This window comes from Anarrhichthys ocellatus, unplaced genomic scaffold (assembly GCF_004355925.1).
Source record: "Anarrhichthys ocellatus isolate YVR2014 unplaced genomic scaffold, GSC_Weel_1.0 scaffold5, whole genome shotgun sequence".
Classification (NCBI taxonomy): Eukaryota; Metazoa; Chordata; class Actinopteri; order Perciformes; family Anarhichadidae; genus Anarrhichthys; species Anarrhichthys ocellatus.
Window position 1 is genome coordinate 7,713,295 of NW_022280035.1, and position 19,987 is coordinate 7,733,281.

Consider the following 19,987-nt stretch of genomic DNA (forward strand, 5'->3'; position numbering starts at 1 on the left):
TCAATGAAAGCACAAGAGTTTGTAAAAAGGGAAATATTTTATTAAAAAGTACAAACCATAACAGGTAAAAAGTGACCTCCAAAGACTCCCGTCCCCCATTCTTTCCGCTGACAAGAGTGTTCTCCCCAATATGGGGTGAGAGAAGTTCACAACAAATCAGTTAACTGTTGATTTAAAAAATACTCTCCTTGTCATAAATATGTACAACTTCTTTTTGGAAGTCCTGGAGAGTGAAAATGGGCTGAGACACGTAAAAGAAAAAGAAAGGAAAACCCAGTGCCTTCCCCTGATGTAGCCATAGACAAAGTAGTACAACGATCCCCTGTCATTATAAATAATGGGTCGACATCTTCAGTGGAGAACAGACAAAGGTATAGATGTTTTAAAGATGTTTTACTACCATATGGGGATTTTGTGGACCATTTGACAAATTGTAAATCACTAGCTAATAAGAGGAGGCATGAAAAGAGTGCGATGATGAGTCAAACACATGTAAAACATATGGTTCGTATAATGTCGGTGTTTGGTCAGGTGCAACAGCAGAGCACATAAATTATGAAACTATGTCAAGTTCAGCTCAGATATGTTCCGGTTGTTGCATTTTTGTGTCAGTCTGCGGTATTAAAAAAAACAGTACCTTTAGAAAAAGTGGTCCAGCGTAGAAGTGGTGAGTATACGTCAGAAGTGGAAAAAAAAGTTTCACACTTTGAAGTATGATTAGTGAGAAAACAAGTGAAAGTGAAAAGCCAGAACCTTACAAAGGATTTAGCGTATGTGTCCATTACATACTTTGAAACAAAAAGTCCTGGTTTATCACAACTCAGTCACAAATAAAACAAAAGAAAGCACTGTAATATCTTCTTTTTTTTTTTTAAAAGGGTGAATATAAATATTGCACTTCTAAACATTTAGTTCCCAGTGCCTAGTTGTTATCCCTGTGTTAGAGGTACAAGACATCCTGCAGGTTTGGGGTGGCCAAACCACAGCCCACAGTCCAACTGCTGTCAACAACCGTTCCTAATACATTTCACTATGTACATTGCACATCCTAGTTTTACACTAGATGTCAACTAAATTTAGTAAGATTATCTCTGTCTCTCTGTAACCTCTTGGCTGAGAAATGAATTTAAATTAAAAAACAGCAGATAAAGAAATACTTTTTGTAATATATGGGGACACCAATAAACTATATCATGTCAACTGTTAAATTATTTAGTAGTGTTGCACAGTTATTTTGATAGAGAATACATTTTTAATGACCCATGGGGTTTGAATTCCAGACACACTGATTTTTGAAAACTACACATTTGACCCACAATCAGAAAAGTTTTGGGAATTACACCGAGGTTGTCAGTGTTTTGACTGCTGCCATGCAGTTAAACAAGTTACCTAGACTGTAGTTATGCTATCACGACTAATAGTATTGCAGAATCGATTAACCTCAACAATCTCAAGCTACAGATTGGGATGAACAGGCCTAAGCAATGGGAAAGGTAATAACCAATTCATACACAAAACAAACATTCATAAATATACCATTCACACAAATGCATGTATGCATGAAATCACACGTGCACATGCAAGCACACACAACCCTAACTCTTACCCACGGACATGAAGTATTTACATTTAAGGCACGTGAAATCTATGTACATGACAAATAAAAGAAAACCAACACGAAGCATTATAATGTTTAGTCCCTGTAGCCTTTTGGTAGTGGGATGACTTCCGCCACTTTTCTTTCTAAACGTTGGCAGCTTTTACTCTAAAAGCAGTCACAAATACAGTATAATACATTATAACACAGTAACACACCCTCTGAGCTGGAAATGGATCCTTCACACTCAAACAGGGCTGGGCAGTATATCAATATTATATTGATATAGTGATACGAGATTAGATATCGTCTTAGATGTTAGATATCGTAATATGGCTTAATTGTTGTCTTTTCCTGGTTTTAAAGGCTGCATTACAGTAAAGTGATGTAATTTTCTGAACTTATCAGACTGTTAGTCATTATATCTACATCAATGATGATTATTTATCAAAAATCTCATTGTGTAAAATGTTTGTAAAAGCTCCAATAGTCAACCTTACAATACTGATACCAAGGTAAGCGTTAAAAAATATCTTGATATGTGATTTTCTCCGTATTGCCCAGCCCTCCACTAAAAGGGCGATGATCCCGCCTGCTCTCAGACTAAAACTTTCTGCCAAAGCTACAACATTAATGATTGTCACGTCTTTGGTTCAAGACATCATCACGCCATTGGCCATCAACTCTGCAGTTTCCCCCTGGGCTTCATTTGCTTGCATGTGGCTTTGATTCAAACCAAGCAGGAGCAAAATATTCTTCAGGAGAACGCCACTTTGTTTTGTTTGACAGAAGCACCACACTGGTTCAAGCCGAATGTGAGGTTTCTCAGATCTGTGGTGGTTCCAGTCCCATCCCAGTCGACTACACGACGACGATGATGCTAGCATTGGTAACTCTGAACATCAACGGACAGGATTTAAACAAAGTGATCAGTAGGAGTCAAAATCAGAACTCAAAGGAAGGTCAGTCAGTCAGTCTTTGGTGGAATTATATCAGTAGATTTCCTTTGAGTGCAAAAACAACTCAACCAAGCGCTGTCCACCAACCTGAGGCAGAGAGAGATCAGTTAAGAAACATCCATCTATGCGTTTTCTACGCCCGTTTATCTGGTTCAGGGTTGCGAGGTGCTGGAGCATATCCCAGCATGCATTAGGCAAGAATCAGGGGAACACCTCGAACAGGTCAAACCTTATGTAAAACTTTAAATGTTGTCTTAAAAGCAGAGCTATTAAACAGATGGATTCTTGACATCTAGGCCTGTAATATTGCCGTTGCTATAGCCAGGTTCTTGTTCTCACCTGAAACCTGTTAACCGATAATAAGGAGATACCAGAAGAATACTTTCAGGCCTTAAACAGGCAGCGTCATTCACAGCTCCTGGCTACCATAAGCTACATGTGGCCATATCCTGTGAGGTCATTAGCACCAAAATAAGGCAGTTAAAGGGATATTACAGAACTCTCCACCACACGAATCAGCACAAGGAAACCCAACAGGCATCAAACTGCATCCGCAGGCCTGCGCGTATTTTGCAGTCACTTTCTCATTGTTCAGTCTGATGTTAGCCTTGAGGCATTGAGAAAAAGTTCTATTTAGTAAAAATCCCAACCTGCCAACAAACAAGACATAAGTTAAAAAAGAAACAAATAAAAGAAACATTCATTTGGCTCGGAGATCTTTGGATTGTTGTCTTCCTCTAGTGCAGCACAGTGGAGTTCCAGTGGTCTCTCTTTTACTTTTCTCTTCAAATGCTTTCTCATTCAGTCTGCATGTTCCATCGTGTTTCTCCGTTGCAATCATATGGCCAGGTGCTGTGGTTCTGGTAGCTATGGTTGTTGTTTAGGCCTCAGAGGCAGCCTGTGGTTTGAGTTGAGCTTTCTCCATGGCGGTACCATAAGGTAGAGATCTCTTGAAGAAGCCGAGCTACAATAAAACATTTTTTTAAGAAAAGCCAAAATTAGAAATGAGCACATATCTAATCAGTTTACAAGATTTTTTTCAAATCCTTGTTTACAGCAGCACTGACCTTGTATAGCACGTAGATGAGTAGAGCCAGAAGCAGTAAACCAGCCAGAATGGCCAAGATGATGATCCATAAAGGAACTGCGTTCTCTATATCTGGCTTATTCCACACCACTGGGGTCACCACCTGAAGACAACAACACACTTTGTCAGTTTCATCTTTCAACAAAGAAAATTAAGACAATACAACTGTTAGAAGTAGAGCCACCGGAAAGAATGGAAAAAAATCTAAAATACCTCTTTTTGTCCACTGGGAGCATGTTTGGGTAAGATGGCGTAAGGCATCTTTTCCACGCGGTAGCTGGCCAGGCACTCCAGCACATATTGCTTGTAAACTCTCTGAAGGAAGAAGCGCAAGTTGAAACATTTGATTCAAAATTAACGCAATCCACCACTTATACACTAGAGGGCAACAGAGACCGTAGGCTTTTTTACAAAGAAAATCCCTTCAGCATTCCTATCCTAGGAGAAGCTGTGATACCAGATAATGAATTTTCAATACATTCATGCAGATGCCTAGTGTTACAGCACGCAGGGGGTGATTAATAATCGGTGTGTAACTCCAATATGGCATACAGACAGAAAAAAAATGAAAAATGTAGAAATTGTAATCTTGATTGTGTTAGAAACTGTTGTCCCATTTGTTGAGGCAAATATGTTGGACTGTGCATACTGACAGCCTTAAAATCTGATCCAGAATCAACACAAAAAGATATGCGAGACTGACTACTGCAGCTATGTACCTTTGCCAGCTTCACTTTTGAGGTTTCAACTTTTTTAATTTTTTTTGTTGATGCTTTGAGGAAAAATGGCTTCTAACTTCCTGCCAAAGCCTGACATGAGAAAATACACAGGCACCGGTGGGAAAAGACTAATCTATAGGGCACAGCCATTTCCTTTGCTATGCCTCCTGTCATCTGGTAGGGACACGTGTTTGAGTACAGTACATGTCTGGTGAGTTTTTAAGGCAAGGGTCATCTCTGACGAACCTCGGTGAAGGTCTCGGCCCAGATGCGGGAGCGCACTTTAAGGATAGCAGTAGTCCCCTTCTCCAGCAAACCCACGGTGCACTGGAGTGCCCAGCACTCCGTATTAGAGCAGGACTACGGAAACAGACACAAAGGAGTAAAGATAATGTCAATGAAATGCTAAATGCGTTTTGTTTAAGTCATCATTGTGCTTAAGTAGACTCTAAATGAAGATATTCCCACAAATCTTAACCAACAGGAATTAAATACAGGTGGAAGTCACACAGGCAAAAGTGAAAACTAGTAGAACAAATTTCGAAGGACAAATAACAGCCATTTTAATGCTGCAGGTCAAATAAATATAACAAAGAGCCCAATGTTATGATCACTATTCCACGCCTGCTTCAAATTAGACTGAAGGAATGTCATGAGACTGTAAAAATGCAGCATGCACCACTCTCCACATTATTGCCCAACCGCTAAAACCGGCCCCACCCCATACTGCTGCGGGAGTATGGGGTGCCGGACCCATTACAATGGCCGATCCGGTCTCTGTATGACTGCAGTAGGAGCTGTGTCTGCATTCTCGGCAATAAGTCAGACACGTTCCCGGTGGGTGTTGGCCTCCGCCAGGGCTGCCCTTTGTCTCCGGTCCTGTTCGTGACTTTCATGGACAGGATATCTAGGCGCAGCCAGGGGGGGGGTGGAGAACGTCAGGTTCAGGGGTCTCGAGATCGCCTCTCTGCTGTTTGCAGATGATGTGGTCCTGTTAGCCTCCTCGGATCGTGACCTCCAGCATTCACTGGGGCGGTTTGCAGCCGAGTGTGAAGCGGCGGGGATGAGAGTTGGCACCTCCAAATCTGAGGCCATGGTGCTCTGCCGGAAACCGGTGGATTGCTCCCTCCAGGTGGGGACGGAGTGCCTACCTCAAGCAAAGGAGTTCAAGTATCTCGGGGTCTTGTTCACGAGTGAGGGTAAGATGGAGCGGGAGATCGACAGGCGGATCGGTGCGGCTGCAGCAGTAAAGCAGGCGCTGCACCGGACCGTCTTGGTGAAGAGGGAGCTGAGCCGGAAGGCAAAGCTCTCAATTTACCACTCGGCCTACGTTCCTACCCTCACCTATGGTCACGAACTCTGGGTCGTGACCGAAAGGACAAGGTTGCAGCTACAAGCGGCCGAAATGAGCTTCCTCCGTAGGGTGGCCGGGCTCAGCCTTAGAGATAGGGTAAGGAGCTCGGTCATCAGGAGGGAGCTTGGAGTCGAGCCGCTACTCCTTCGCGTCGAAAGGAGTCAGCTGAGGTGGTTCGGGCATCTAATTAGGATGCCTCCTGGACGTCTCCCACTGGAGGTTTTCCAGGCACGTCCAACTGGGAAGAGACCCCGGGGAAGACCCAGAACACGCTGGAGGGATTACATCTCCCAGCTGGCCTGGGAACGCCTCGGGATCCCCCAGAATGAGCTGGAACATGTTGCCGTAGAGAGGGAAGTCTGGGTCAGCCTGCTTGGCCTGTTGCCACCGCGACCCGACCCCGGATAAGCGGAGGAAAATGGATGGATGGATGGATGGATAAAACCGGCCCATTTTTCTTAAGACTGTAGAATATAGAATCTTAATTAGATCCCCATAACCCAGCTTGGCACTTTTAACATTTCACAACATGGACATAGTGTGTTTTGGAGGTGGTGCTGCAACTAGACCACCCCCAGATAGAGAGGTTTCGGCGGGTTTCCAGCGGGAGCGCATTAGTTTACTTATTATATCAAGTAGGCAAACTCAGGAGGAGAACAGAGGGCCTGCCTGCTTCCTTTAGGCTCAGTCTTAGACAGACTTAATGAGGGTATTCAGACAGACAGGGAGCGTTTCAGTCCACTTCCTCCTGGTAGACCGCCTCACAGCTCCAGGGCACCGGGGCCACAAAGGGCTGTGGAAATGACCCGAACATGGACCATTGCCAAAGATGCCTCAGACCCAAGACCCACATATCCTCCCTGGTGGGGATATGTGGTCAAGATCTGGAGCTTGGGGGCTTGGAGGCTGTTCCCACAGCTTCGTGAAATAACTACACAGCTGCCGTACACTGTTGGTACTGTATTTGGTAATAATAGAGAAATAAATGTTAGTAATCATTAATAAATAAAGCAGGTTGCACACTTACTAACAAACCATCAAGTCTACAGTTACAAATGTTAATAAATTGTTAATACATTTATTTTGGTCCAGATCCTCAGCAGGTTTTTCCAGAAGCAGTTCATCAGAGGACTTTACTGAATAATTTAAAAAGTCCTGCCGCAGGGTGAACACCTGTCAAAGAAATGTATCACAACCTGGCAACCCCAATGTAGTTTTATTTTTTATAACTAATCAATTACCATCTGTTAATTACTTATTACCTTTATTACCATTTATTTACCATCAATAAAGACATTAGTTACCACATAAACCTTTGGCACAGCGTAATAGAAAGTGGTGCCAAACATACTCTAACAGTTATGTTTGCACAACAGCCAATACAACATATGAATGTACGACAACAGAATAAAAAATCCAAGTGATCATGAAATGCCTTTCAATTATTAGTGCATGTGAAGACAGTCATTCGTTCTTTATGCATAGCTCAGCTCTTCAAAGACCAAGCAGGTCATTTTTAATGATCACACAATGACCTGGGCTGACAGCTTTAACCAAGCATTGCTAAACACTAACACACTTTGATTAAGAGACACTTTGAACAAAGATGTCTCCTCTTGAGAGCTAAAAGAAAATAAAAGTGCAGACATGCGGGAAACAGGAGAATGGGGTCCTTCATACGGAGGTGTCATTGGACATGGTTGATAAACGAGCACAGTTAGAAGCGATAGGCCGCAGACAAAGACCTCTTTGGTGGAGGCAGGTATCCACAGACTGGGGGCAGAGAGAAAAGCTACCTGCAGCTGGTTGGATCAATAGGGCCAGTGTGTGGGGGCTCGGGGCCTCACAACACCCAGAGCCCAGAATTAGAGAGCAGTCTGTGTAGTAACCAGTGCATCACTGACAAAAAGCCTCCCACGTCCCTTCGGCCTCTCTGCCCCTCCACCACCACTACTAAAGACTCTTTAATGTTAATCACCACAACGGGACAAGCCTGTGCCCTCTGACCCCTCCCTTTTAACGACATCATAACCTAATTACTCAATCCCAGGAGCCTCGTGTAAGAGCATGGCCAGTGTCGCCAAACTAGATCCAGACCTGCACGCTAAACTTAAAGCTAGGGTTAGTGATCTTAAGAAACCAGCACGAGTAAGCTAGATTTTAAAAATGATCCAACTGTAAAAATCCCAGCCCAGTGTTGCCAACTCCAATGAAAGTAGCTAGCATCACAAGCTCTAAGAAATGCTAAATCTAGCGAGAAAGTCACCAAGTCTGCAACACTGACAGCCCGTTCCTTCAGGCTTCCCTTCAAAGCCACTCCCACAAAATTCGTCTCATGAGTGTAAACAAGTAACATGGCTATTGTTAGAGCTCACAGCTGTTAAGCTAGCAGCTTGTGGAAGACTCCTGTGATGAGCAATGAGTAAACGGGCAGAGTGCGCACACGAAGGCAAACCAAACTTCTCCTCTTCTTTTTGACAGAACATTCAATTTATTGATTGCTGTCGGGATGTAAAGAGAATTTCAACAAATATGACAAAAAATGGATTTGAAGAAGATTAACAGCATAGCTTTAAGGCAACAAACTATATTGTTTTATCCAATAAGGACACGTCCTGCTCTGCAACTGACACAAAAATAACTTTAACCACATAAACACATTAAACCCTTAACTGTAAACTCAAGCTCCTCATTTCCTCACTTGCATGTCACCTATTACATTAGACTTAACCTTTTGGCTTGACTATGTTCATCCATGAGAACGTGGCGATTCACACTTTAAGCATCTTACCAGATTAGTCAAATGAGCGAGCTGTGGACGTCTGTGGACGTCCCTCCTCTCGACGCGGTGCTCATGGGCCTTCAGTGCTAGGATAGGTGGTTCTGTGGACGTGTGCTGGAGCTAAAGGAGGAGAGAGAACAAACACACATACACACACCACCGATTAGGACAACACAGACTCTGACCTCACTATAGGCAGAAGAGCACACCACCCTTTCTGTCAATATAAGACCTAATGTTAGCATGACCCTAAGGCTTTTTGTCATTAATCAGAAGCATGTGAGCTCTACTCCATATGGATTCCCAGGGAAATACACCGTACTTAGCAATTCACCAGGGGTGGAAAAACATTAGATCACACAGCTAAGACAGATGACCACTCACAACCCTGCTCAACATGTGTCAAGCTTTGAATGTAAACACAAACAGCAGCGCTGAAATGCTTTGCCCACCGAATCCCAAAGCTACAACTTGGTATAAGGGGGCGCACCGCTGGATGTCGAAGATGAGTGAGTTGCTGGGTGAGGTGGTTCATCAAGCTGTTCTAAGCACAGGGAAGAGCTGGGACTTCAAAGCGGTGGTGGGGTTAGTGTCCTGGGTGGAGCTAAAAAGCTGGGAGGAGGAAGTGGGTGTGGGCCAACCAGCGGGACGGCGCAACTGTTAATCATACATCTGAGTGGGAACCAGTGGGAGATGTTTACTGTCTGATTTGGCCCTATTTGACTCTGAGAGACACTCACTTTGAGGCGTAGGTGGTTCATGTTCTTGTCAGAGGTGCAGTTGATGGGGCCTTCTAAGGAGAACTCAAGAGGGTAAAGGAGAGTTTGACCCCAGACACTGAGGGGGCAGTGCAGCTCAAGCAGGGTGTGGCTGATCCGGCTGGGCCCGTTGTTCACCAGCTGGACAAAGGAAATGAAAAAAAAAAAACTTTAGTATGTAACATATTAGAAAACTTCAAAAGCAGCTTGATAGTTTCATATTTTAGTTGCAGCTGGGAGGTTGCATCCGATTTTTTTTTTCCCCATGCTGAAGCTTTCATATTTGACATATTTTCCTAATCTACAAATAGGTCACCTAAAGTAGAGCACCGTTAAATCTCACGAAGGTGGATAAGCAGCGCCTGAGAATAAATCACACTGCTTAATCTGGAGTACGTTTTCTTTGGTTTTCCTTCATTGCTGCCCTGGGAAGTTGCTTTGTGAACAGTATTATCTGCTTTCGGACCCAATCTGCTCAACCCCGATGAGTCTGCAGAGCTAACAACATGGCTGATTACCTCATAGATGTGTTCCACTGCAGGCCCAACATCCTGCTCCACCTCGTAGTTTTTGGTCAGCTTCCAGTTGGCCGGTGGGAAGTAGACCTTATCTGGTCGAGACACACTTAAAAAGAGAAGTAGGGATGTGAGAGAATGCGTAGGAAGGCCCCAGAGACTTAATGAAATTCCCAAAGTTCAAATGAGGGAATCCTGACACTGAACTCACCCTTGTAGAATGACTTCAGCCTGAACAACCACCTCCAGCTTGTAAGGCACAACCTCACTGTGGGAATTATTCTCATTTTTACTGTGGAAACAGAGAGAGGAAAAAGATTCTGATTAGCTGATGTCATTCGAGAGCTGTGGAGATCAGTACTGCTGAACCACACGTTAGTGTCTCTGATGTAGGTTGACAGCAATTTGTACCTGCGAATCTGCAGCTCAAACTGAACAGTTTTGTGCGTGTCCTTCAGCCGTGGCACTGTGAAGCGCAGACCTGCCCACAGCTGCAAAGACGAAGATCCAACATATCAATTATCATTAAAAACAAAAGTCGATCACAAAATGTAATATTTCCCTGAACCTGGAGCAGATTTCTCATGTTTTTGTGTCAAAGTAACTTATCGGTACGTTTTTTTTTGTTTTTTTTTAAATGGAGAACACAAGAATGCTGCAGCCACTTTACATGCTAAACAGGTTGAATCAAGCGAACGGTACAGAAAAACATTTTATTTCTAATGTCAGACATGATGTTTAATAACAATCTGAGCCTGTCAGTGGCAAAAAAAAAGCACCTTCGTGGACATGCATTAACCGTGAGAAAATGCCCCTTTGCTAAGTCCAACTCCAACACAGACTGGCTTATCATAGCGCAGCATTGGCCAGCTCCGACCAGCAGCAGGAGCGTTCAATAAACAAACAGCCCGTTGAGAGGCTGCCGTCTGCGGCGCTGTCGCTCAATACTGGACCAATTTCAAAAATTGTTGTCGGCACTTAGAGACAAAAAACCTGTTGTCCAGGTTGAAAAATACTGAAGTTACCCTTCAAGGACTCTCTTCCAGCCATTCCTCCCCTCTCTACTGAACTCATCTCATCCATCTGATAGATTTTTGTGGTGTTCTTGGGTGTTTCAGTCTGTGAACTGCTGTTCTATCCAGCATACAGATGCATTACACATGGGAAGTTTCAAAATGTGCCCTCTTTATCTATAACAGATCCATTTGTTTTCCACACAAACTGGTACATTAAGTCTCTCTGCAGCTACTTTTTTTATGTTCTTTTTATCTATCAGATCAATAACGCTACAACCCGGAGACCTTTACCATAAGAACAAGTGAGCATATTTTACGACAGTAAATTGTTTTTAAAATGGAGACGTCTGTCTCGCTCTTCCAGTTAACATTTCGTTGACAGTCTTCCTCTACAGACCTATTAAAAGCATGCCAGCTTGTGACTATCATTAAAAATGGGAACTCTACCCAGCAGGGAGCTGAGGGCACAGATGGGAGTCTGTGCTTCCTGTCACAACATTTCCGAACACATTCTGACTTTTCCTGTGCTGTTCACACCCAACCTGGGGATACAACTTTTTCCTACCAAGAGCAGGAAATGATGATGTTTTGTCAACTAGGGCTGTCACAATATCAGATATTCACTACACGATTATTCTGCCAAAATAATTCACGATAACAATACTAGCGTAATATCAAAGTGTAGGGATTTAAGAGGTGCTGGATCATTCACACAATGAAACCATAAAAACCAGAAACCATTTTTATTGTCATTACATATACACGAAATTTGCCTTCTGCATTTGACCCATCCCTGTATATAGGGAGCAGTAGGCTGCCAATGATAGGCATCCGGGGAGCCTGGGGTTCAGTGTCTTGCTCAGGGACACTACAACACGTGACACATCCCAGTCGCCTAATAGTAGTAAGAGGATCGAACTGTTGACCCTGCGGTTACCAGACAACCCTCTAAACCCAGTGAGCCACGGTCGCCCCTGATATTATCATATGTGCTTTCTTGACATGACATCAATGACGTCAATACCAGTAAATCGCGACACCCCCAGTGTCAACTGTTTACCACAATCCTTCAACGCTTAAACTTATCAGTTCATGGAGCAAACAAGAGAAAAAATACTCTCAGAAGACAGTGATGTACATACACTGGTAGCAGACTTCATCGGGTTGCCCAAATCACAGCTGAGGTATCGGGTTTGGTTCTCCGTTTCATAGCTACAGGTAAGCTGGGTCAGGCTCTGAGAAACAAGAGGACACAGGATTGGTCAGACCACGAGGACAATCATCAAGAAAAAGACCAGCTGCCGTCATCACATCCCAAGAAGTACATTAGTTGCTGGAAGTTGTGGGTTTTATTTGTGTTTTGCATTCCTACTCACCTCATTGTTGCGGGCAATACCGCTGTAGTCAGCCTCAGGGGGCAGCACCACATAGAGCTCTGCCTCGTACGCCCCTCCCTCACCCTCATTCTTGGCGTTGAAAGTCAAGGTCAGCGAGTTGTCATCACCTAGGTAGACTTCCTTCCTGTTTCTGAGGACCCAGACAGAGAAAACGTGGATCACTAATAGGGTTGATGTTTAGGTTAAATAGTGTCAGGACTCCTTAGACAAATATATATATATATATATATATGTAGGGCTGGTATTTCTAGCATTTCCATTATTTGCCTTTATCCATTTAGTAATTCTGATCAAAAATCTCATTGTGCGAATATTTTGTAAGAGAACTTAAGAATTAAGTTATTTAGTGAAAAATATTGCGATATTTGATCTATTCCATATTACCCAAGCCTAAATATATGTTAAGCTGTGTTACGCTGATGAGAATACAATGAGTCTTTGTTTGCGTTTGCTGGCAGTAGAGTAGCCAATAAATTTGCTGAAACTAATGCACTGGCTTTTTTTTTTTTAAGAGGCATGCTACAAAAAAAACCCCCAAAAAACAGACATTCGATTTAACTCACGAAGCCCGATCATTAAGTGAAAACATTTCCGATGTGGTAATAAAGTCATACATGCCTAATAACACAGCGAAGGACTGTAAAATCACCTCCCCCTTCCTTGTTTTCTCTCTCTCCCTCTACTTCTCTCCACAGCTAAGAACAATGAGAGATTCCATTTGGAGGGCCACACAGACGCTTTTAATTACAGCCCGCTCTCGTAAAGCAGAGCAGGAGAGCCAGAGAGAGAAGATTTCTAGAACTGATCCTCTGCCAGCCTACGAGTCAACTTCAGTCTTACTCAAACTTGCATTGCCCTTTTTAAACCAAACAAAGGCTCAAAATTAGAAAACAGGACAAAACTTTAAAGCTTTCCCTGAGAGGCTGAAAGTGTTATGTGCTTTGGCAGTGGAAAAGAAGAAACAACATTGCAGGAACGACGGATACTTTATCTGAAATTCCACTAAATCACAGCCATCCTGTCAACCCCTCTTACTACTATTAGGCGTTCTTAATTTACAACAGAGCAGACAAAAACATTGAGCTATTATTTTAAATCGCACCAATCACACTTTCTGCGGCTCAGTTTCTGGAGTTGCACTTGAACGGAGCGCAGCACTCGCAGCAGGTTGTTCCACATGTGATGGATCAGCCATACATTGAAAGAAATGGAGGCAGATGGTATATAAATATAGGAATGTAAAATCAAAATGACAGAGCAGAGAAGGGAGTATCGGGGAGGTTATTATTTTTGAGAAAAATGTTAACAGATTTCTTGAATCATAGTGTGGAAGGCAGGGTGCTCCTGACGGCTTCAGAGAGCAAGGCGGGGTTGGGACTCTGCCACACAGCTCCCATACTTTCCTTTTTATCTCTTCTGTCTTTTCCCCTGAACTGTCCGCATAGCACCTGTAGAGCAGAGCTGCTTCCTGTTTTCAGAGCACTATGTACCCCTACTCTACTGCAACTCCAGGGCTGTTAACAGTCCCTCTCTGGTATGCTAAACTAAACAAAGCAGCGGAACAACAAAAACAGCTGTATTTACACTTTAGCACTCAAATTCGAGCACCGTGTGGAGGTGAAGAGTTCAGTGACCCTGTTCACAGTTTACTGTGTATTATCCATCACATTCTAATATATTTCCCAAAATCCAAACGCTATGGGATTGGTAGACAGACTCACCCGTTAACTGCCAGCTTCAAGTCAGGAACACAGATGTTGTCCTCTCCACAGTCCAACAGAATCTGAGCCTATAAGATGCACATTGTTGGGGTGAAAAAAGGTTAGGGGCCGCAGACCATGATAATCACACAGTGGGTTATCACTAAAACACACTTTTACATGTGAACAGAATTAGGCGCACATGATAAATCAAGTGTCTGTTTATGGGAGACGACAGGATGTGCGAAGCAAGATGCGACATGTGGTATGACTAATGCATTCCACCTCCCAGCCTCCCCGACCACCTCCCAACACACACCTGCCCTGCAGTTCCCCTTGTCTACATGACATCATCACTGCATCATCAGACAGTTTAAAAAAAAGTGTCTCGGAGGGACACTGTCTGACTCCGTGAGGTCACGACAGGCACAGACGCACTCCCCTGAACCAGCTGTCCCGGCACACACATGCTTTCTGTTTGCGGCGCAAGAGAAGGAAATGATGAGCGGAGGAAGAGTCCAGCCCAAAGAGGCTGTGCCTGAGGAGATACTCCTGTGGAGCTTGAGCACAAAGCTGCCAGCTCCAACCAGAGTCCCACATCACAGCGCTATGTGGCAAACCGCGCTTTCACCACACGCTACGCCACCCAGCGAACCACAGCCCTATAGTATGATCATATGGAGAGGGAGGAGCCTTCATCCTAGAGAAACTTACTGAGACATTGGATATCTCTGTTGACATGAAAAGCAGACGTGGGGGGTTCAGAGATTACAGTGGAGGGGAAACACAAGAAAGGAACAGAAACACTGCTGGATAAGTGGATGACCGCTGAATGTGTGGCAGGGAAAGCCCTGCGGATAACCAAATTGCATCCCGCTGCGCCTGTGACAGTGTGATGATGCTCATGACGATGAGGATAATAAATAGAAATAGAGGAGGAGATTAGAGAGAGCCAAACGCCCCCCTTGTCATTACACCATCCAGGGGCTCTAATTATGGACACCATGGTATCCACCAAGCTAAATTGGCCACATGTGCACCCCGGGTCTGTACGTCAGTGTAAAGAAGGAAAACGACGTCCGTAGGCCTGTTGCTGTAGTTAAAGAACAACAACAGTGACCTCAATGGAACTCATGCAAGAACATTTTCGTATTCTTATCTTAGCTGTATAATAATAATTTAACAAACTGCTTTTCCATTGCTGAGTGCCTGGCATTTTTCTGTTCTATGCGCCTCGCGTATTTGCGGGAGTGCCCTGAATGCCTCAAGTAGGAAAAAAATCAACTCAGAGCTGAAAAGTGCTCAACGTCATAAGCATTGTGTTGACATTTGCTGCATACCCGGTGCTATACGGCTTTACCAACCGCAATTACCATGATCTGAACAGAAAACAGCAGGAGGCAAATTAGTGTGGTACATAAGATTTTGTGTAAGTTGTTTTTATCAATCTAAACTGTACTATTAACTAATAGGTAGCTTACAGATCATGGGCTGGTTAATGAGCCCATTGATGCACAATTTCAATCATTTCCAAGTTCTAAAAAGGCAACAGTTTTCTGGTGTTGCAGAAACGTATGCCCGTGAACAAGATCTGAGAAGGATCGCAATTAATAGATCCATCATAATGTCTTAACCCCTAATGGAAACATGTGGAATATGTTAAGAGGACAGAGATTGAGACTGTGCCGAACACGTCAACCATCTCTCATTCTCACTCCAGCTCAAAGGGAGTAAGAACTTGGCAGAGTCAATGAAATGTTACATGGGCTTGCCATATATTCTCAAAGCATGTGTGGAAATCAATAGGGCATCATGTGTCTGATCAAGGCCAAGGCTGCGGTATAAAAGTCACCCAACTGTTACATTAACACAGTCTAAAGCAAGATTAATGAAATATGTTGGAAGTCTGAAGCTAACCTCACTCCCCTTTTACACACATAAACACAGATCAGGTTTTTCCTCTGGGTGAAAAAGGGGCTTTTTCAGGTTTACGGATGATATTTAGCTCAGGCTTGTCTCAAGGTCTCAGTTCAGCAATAGACCACCTCTGCTGCAGGCCCAACAGCTTTGATATCTAGGAAGGACATCAATGACAGGGTTCAGTCCTGATCCAAAAAAAGATAGAAACAAACTCCAACGGAGAGAGATAAACGGAGAAAGAGGGAGAGATAAAACTACTCTGATTGCCATTCCCCCAAAAACTGATGGCTGTTGCTGAACTCACATATGGTGCATGCTGTGCCACAGCTGAAAGGGTGTCTACGTGTTGTTTAGCCAACTCTACTCACTGCCAGAGGAAAACTGGCAAAATGCCGACAGAATTCAACCAGATGGGCAGAGGGCTGTGCCCCTCCCTGAAATATCTACCAACCGTCTGTGTCGAGTCACCTATGTTCTGTTACGCAGCCAAGCCAGCTGAAAGCAATTCCTGCTGGGAAAGGGAAACACTCGACTGTGCATGTGCCTCACATTTTCATTTTGAAGACCGCTTTCCAGACACTCTGGAAATCTTCCCAGCGGAGTAGTTTTGAATTTACATTAAAAAGAACAGACTCACTCTTTCATCTGGGCCAGGAGATAGTCAGTGAGTAGCTGGCCGGTGATACAGGGAATGATTACTCAACGTGGCGGATATTCTTATCATTAGCTCAGAGTGAATGAAGCTAAGCAATCGAAGACCAACATGTACACTATTAGGGAACACTGCTCGACCATATATTGATGCTAGAAGGCCCGTAGATCACTCCAGGGTTAGTTAACTGTGCTGGATAGAAGATTGGAGAAGTGTAGTGCACGTCAAAATACCTTCTGCTCAATTACGTTGGTGGTCTGATAGTTGAGGATGGGCCGCAGGCCGTGGGAGTCGGCGGCAGCGTTTGGATCCAAGCTGAAGTTCAAGGCCACATAAATGGAGGAGAGTTTATCCCTGAAGTCTTTCTCATCCTGCAATCAAAGAAACACATACCAGAGTTTTTGTCAGATGCAGTTGAGAATGTGTTGTAGAGATATCAGATCGTTGTAGCGATATCAAATCGGCCAAAACCGAGTGCCGCTCCAATACCGGTGCATTATATATCTATACCGCTAAATATTTTTAACAGTATGCAACTGTTAAAAATATTTTTTAACAGCTGTATACTACTTACAACGTATATGACTGCTATCGTTGTTGTAATGTCTGGTGACCATGATCAAATACATACATCGAATGAGTCCATAAAACTCTCTTTTATTTTCTAGTTTGACAGGTTTTGCTGGCATTTTGCCAGTTCCAGTTAAAGTTACACTTTTCACTAGCACATGTGCAACTCTCAACAGCTGATTATGGAGGCAGATGACAAGTAAGACATCTCGCTACTTTGTCATTTCTGTTGAGAGTGCACATGGGCAGTAGCGATCGGGCAGGACGTACAGATTGGGAAGTGAGTGACAGGTGTTGTTTGTTCCCGTGTAGCATAAATTAGCTTATAAATGAGTTATAAATGGTTTTTTTTGAAAATATGCTTAGACACAGGAGTCACTGGACAAATAATCACAGTCATAGATGTCTTCTATTAGTGTGAAAAAGAGCATACTCTTAGGTAGATCTTTGTGTTGTGGCAGACACGCTCGCCATGGCGCACGCTCACACTCCTCTGGAGCAAAGGCTGCTGGGAATCCAAGAACAGAGCCCTCCTCACTGCACTTTTCTGCTTCTGCTTATGACTATCCAGCTGCACCTCCACCTGGAAATCTGGAACACACAAACAAATGAGCATACTTCTTCATTCATTTATCCATTCATGTGCAATGTAAACCCAATACATCCGCTGTGCAATATAAACAACCATTCTGTCCGACTATATCATTGTTTTTTACTTATTTATTATACCTTAACTGTGTGATTACGTATGTATTATACTTGTTTTTCTACTTATGTCTCTTGTTTGTTCTTTGCACTATCCACTATATGCTGCTGTAATTCTGTAAATGTCCCCACTGTGAGACTAATAAAGGATTATCTTATCTTATTCATGGCATGACAAATGTTCTTGAGTCACATAAAGACAAGTTTTAAAAAAGAGCTCCATTAATACTCTGAAGGACAGTCAACGCTTGTATATAAAGGAAGGATCAATTAGAGACAATAACTATGGGTTAATAGGGAAGAGGAGCGAGCACAGAAGAGGTTTGATCATTAAGAGGTGGATCACAGAGGATATTTTGCACACTGCACTCCTTTTTTTGTCATAACAAAATCCACATCTCCTGCCAAAACACAAACCTACAGACTGTTATGGATTCAAAACATTACTATTGGTGGCTATTTGACAGTTTCCTTACTTGTAATAAAGTGCATGTGTGGAAAAAGTGGCTCACCTAGGACATCTGGTAGGTGCTTCCCATCAGCAGATATGCAGAAACTCAGGTTAACACTGTTTTGGACAGATGGGACAAAGACATGATGAGGGCTGCATATTAATCCATGGCAGAGATTCAGTATAAATACACTGTACACACAAGAACCCTCTCTTGTTCTCTCACTTTCTCCCATGGCCCACTTTTCTCGTGTCAGCTCCTTACATGGTTCACATTACAAGGCACGAGATGTAACAGGAATACAATGCATAATATGAAAAAATGCCAAATGTCTGACATACTGGCATCTGACCGCTTTCGCCAGCCAAGCTGATAGATTGGTCTGTCTCCGTTTCCACACACATGCAACCACACACAAGGAATAGCAGAGTTAAGATGGGTGAAATTGGGCGACTCAGGTTTCAGTGCTGACCAGTCAATTGCAGTCTATATAAGCCTGTAGCTCTCTCCCATGACATCAGCCGCACAACACTCTGCTGCTGTCCAAAAGTCTGCAAACCGAAACCCCCAATCCTTTAACTAGTAAAGCCACACAAGAGAGGCAGAGCAAACTCTGGAAGAAGTGAGAAAGGAAAAAGGGAGAGCATTGAAAAAAAAAAAAAACACAGGAAAGGGAAGAGAGGTGAAAAATGAGACATAAAGACACAGAGTGTACTATGACTTCTTCCGAGGAGTAATAACTTCATGTATAAGCTCCTGTGTCTGCATGACTGTGTGCTCACGCTCACGGGAGGCTACGTGTCCTGATGTTTCCCAGCTGTGTTCCACCACCAAACAATATCTCATTCAAAAGCAACAGCAAAAGCCTTCCAGCCCCTCCCCATCCCATTATCCCTTGTGCTCTCCTTTCACCCCCACCAAAAACTCCTCATCACCAGGCAACGTAGTGTAATCAAGACACATGTGTATACAAGAGTTTCCTTTACGGATCAGGATCTGGAAAGGGGGGTAAAGCAGACACGTGAGCGCGGTGTCAACCATGTCAGGCAGCGAGCAACCGTCATCTGTTTCCTCTCCCCCTTTTCTGGAGCTGAATGCTGTGCACATTTGTTTGAGGCCAAAAAACGGCTAACAATGCTGCTATTCAGCAAGTTATTTCTCTGCTCCTCAAGAGAAACAGTGTGATATGAAGATTTTCGGAAAATAGGTCAGATAAGAGCAGATAAGGGTACAAGTAAATACCGTGACTGCTTATGGGTATTCCTTATCGGAACTTCCTGTCAGGATAGGAGTGTTTAAGCATGTAGGGGAAATGAGGAAGCACCCATCTTTTTTGCAGTTGGGTCAAACTAATACCAACAGAGCAGTACTGAAGCAGAGTCACAGGAAGCCGAGTGTCGGTACTGGACAAGCTGCTGAACACTCACCAGGAAACAGGAATGCTGGTGTTTCCACTGGTGACCATGCAGTTCTTCTCTTCAGGGTTGATCATGGTGGGGTTAACTGTCAGAAAGGCACTGGTGTTAACTATTGGGCGGGATCTGTGGGTAACAAAAAGAAAATAGATTGAAGACCCGGACTTTGTGAAGAAGACCCGCTCATTTAGACATTTTGGGAAATATGCTTATTGAGAGTTAAATGAGAAGATCAATACCACACATATCCGTCCGCAAACGAGACGTTAGCTTAGCTTAGCACAAGGACTAGAAACTAGGGGAAACAGCTAGCTAGCCCTGTCCAAAGGTAAAAAAAAAAAAAACTAGCACCTGCGCTTTTTACACAGATTTTGTAAAGATTAAACAAG

General features: G+C 43.5%; 1 protein-coding gene across 1 annotated transcript in view; it reads right to left on the reverse strand.

Annotated features, from left to right (window-relative positions):
* Window positions 1-19,987, reverse strand: part of itga5 (integrin, alpha 5 (fibronectin receptor, alpha polypeptide)) — a 37,533-nt gene continuing 17,546 nt past the window's right edge. Inside the window, exons 15-30 of the mRNA XM_031845897.1 lie at window positions 19,611-19,724; window positions 18,244-18,299; window positions 17,460-17,617; window positions 16,690-16,827; window positions 13,906-13,973; window positions 12,164-12,314; window positions 11,930-12,022; window positions 10,183-10,262; window positions 9,983-10,063; window positions 9,775-9,880; window positions 9,239-9,397; window positions 8,508-8,618; window positions 4,609-4,722; window positions 3,857-3,958; window positions 3,624-3,746; window positions 1-3,520 (exon numbers count right to left, since the gene is read on the reverse strand). Coding sequence (XP_031701757.1) covers window positions 3,437-3,520; window positions 3,624-3,746; window positions 3,857-3,958; window positions 4,609-4,722; window positions 8,508-8,618; window positions 9,239-9,397; window positions 9,775-9,880; window positions 9,983-10,063; window positions 10,183-10,262; window positions 11,930-12,022; window positions 12,164-12,314; window positions 13,906-13,973; window positions 16,690-16,827; window positions 17,460-17,617; window positions 18,244-18,299; window positions 19,611-19,724 — 1,738 coding nt within the window. The 3' untranslated portion in view covers window positions 1-3,436. The remainder of the gene's footprint in view (window positions 3,521-3,623; window positions 3,747-3,856; window positions 3,959-4,608; window positions 4,723-8,507; window positions 8,619-9,238; window positions 9,398-9,774; window positions 9,881-9,982; window positions 10,064-10,182; window positions 10,263-11,929; window positions 12,023-12,163; window positions 12,315-13,905; window positions 13,974-16,689; window positions 16,828-17,459; window positions 17,618-18,243; window positions 18,300-19,610; window positions 19,725-19,987) is intronic.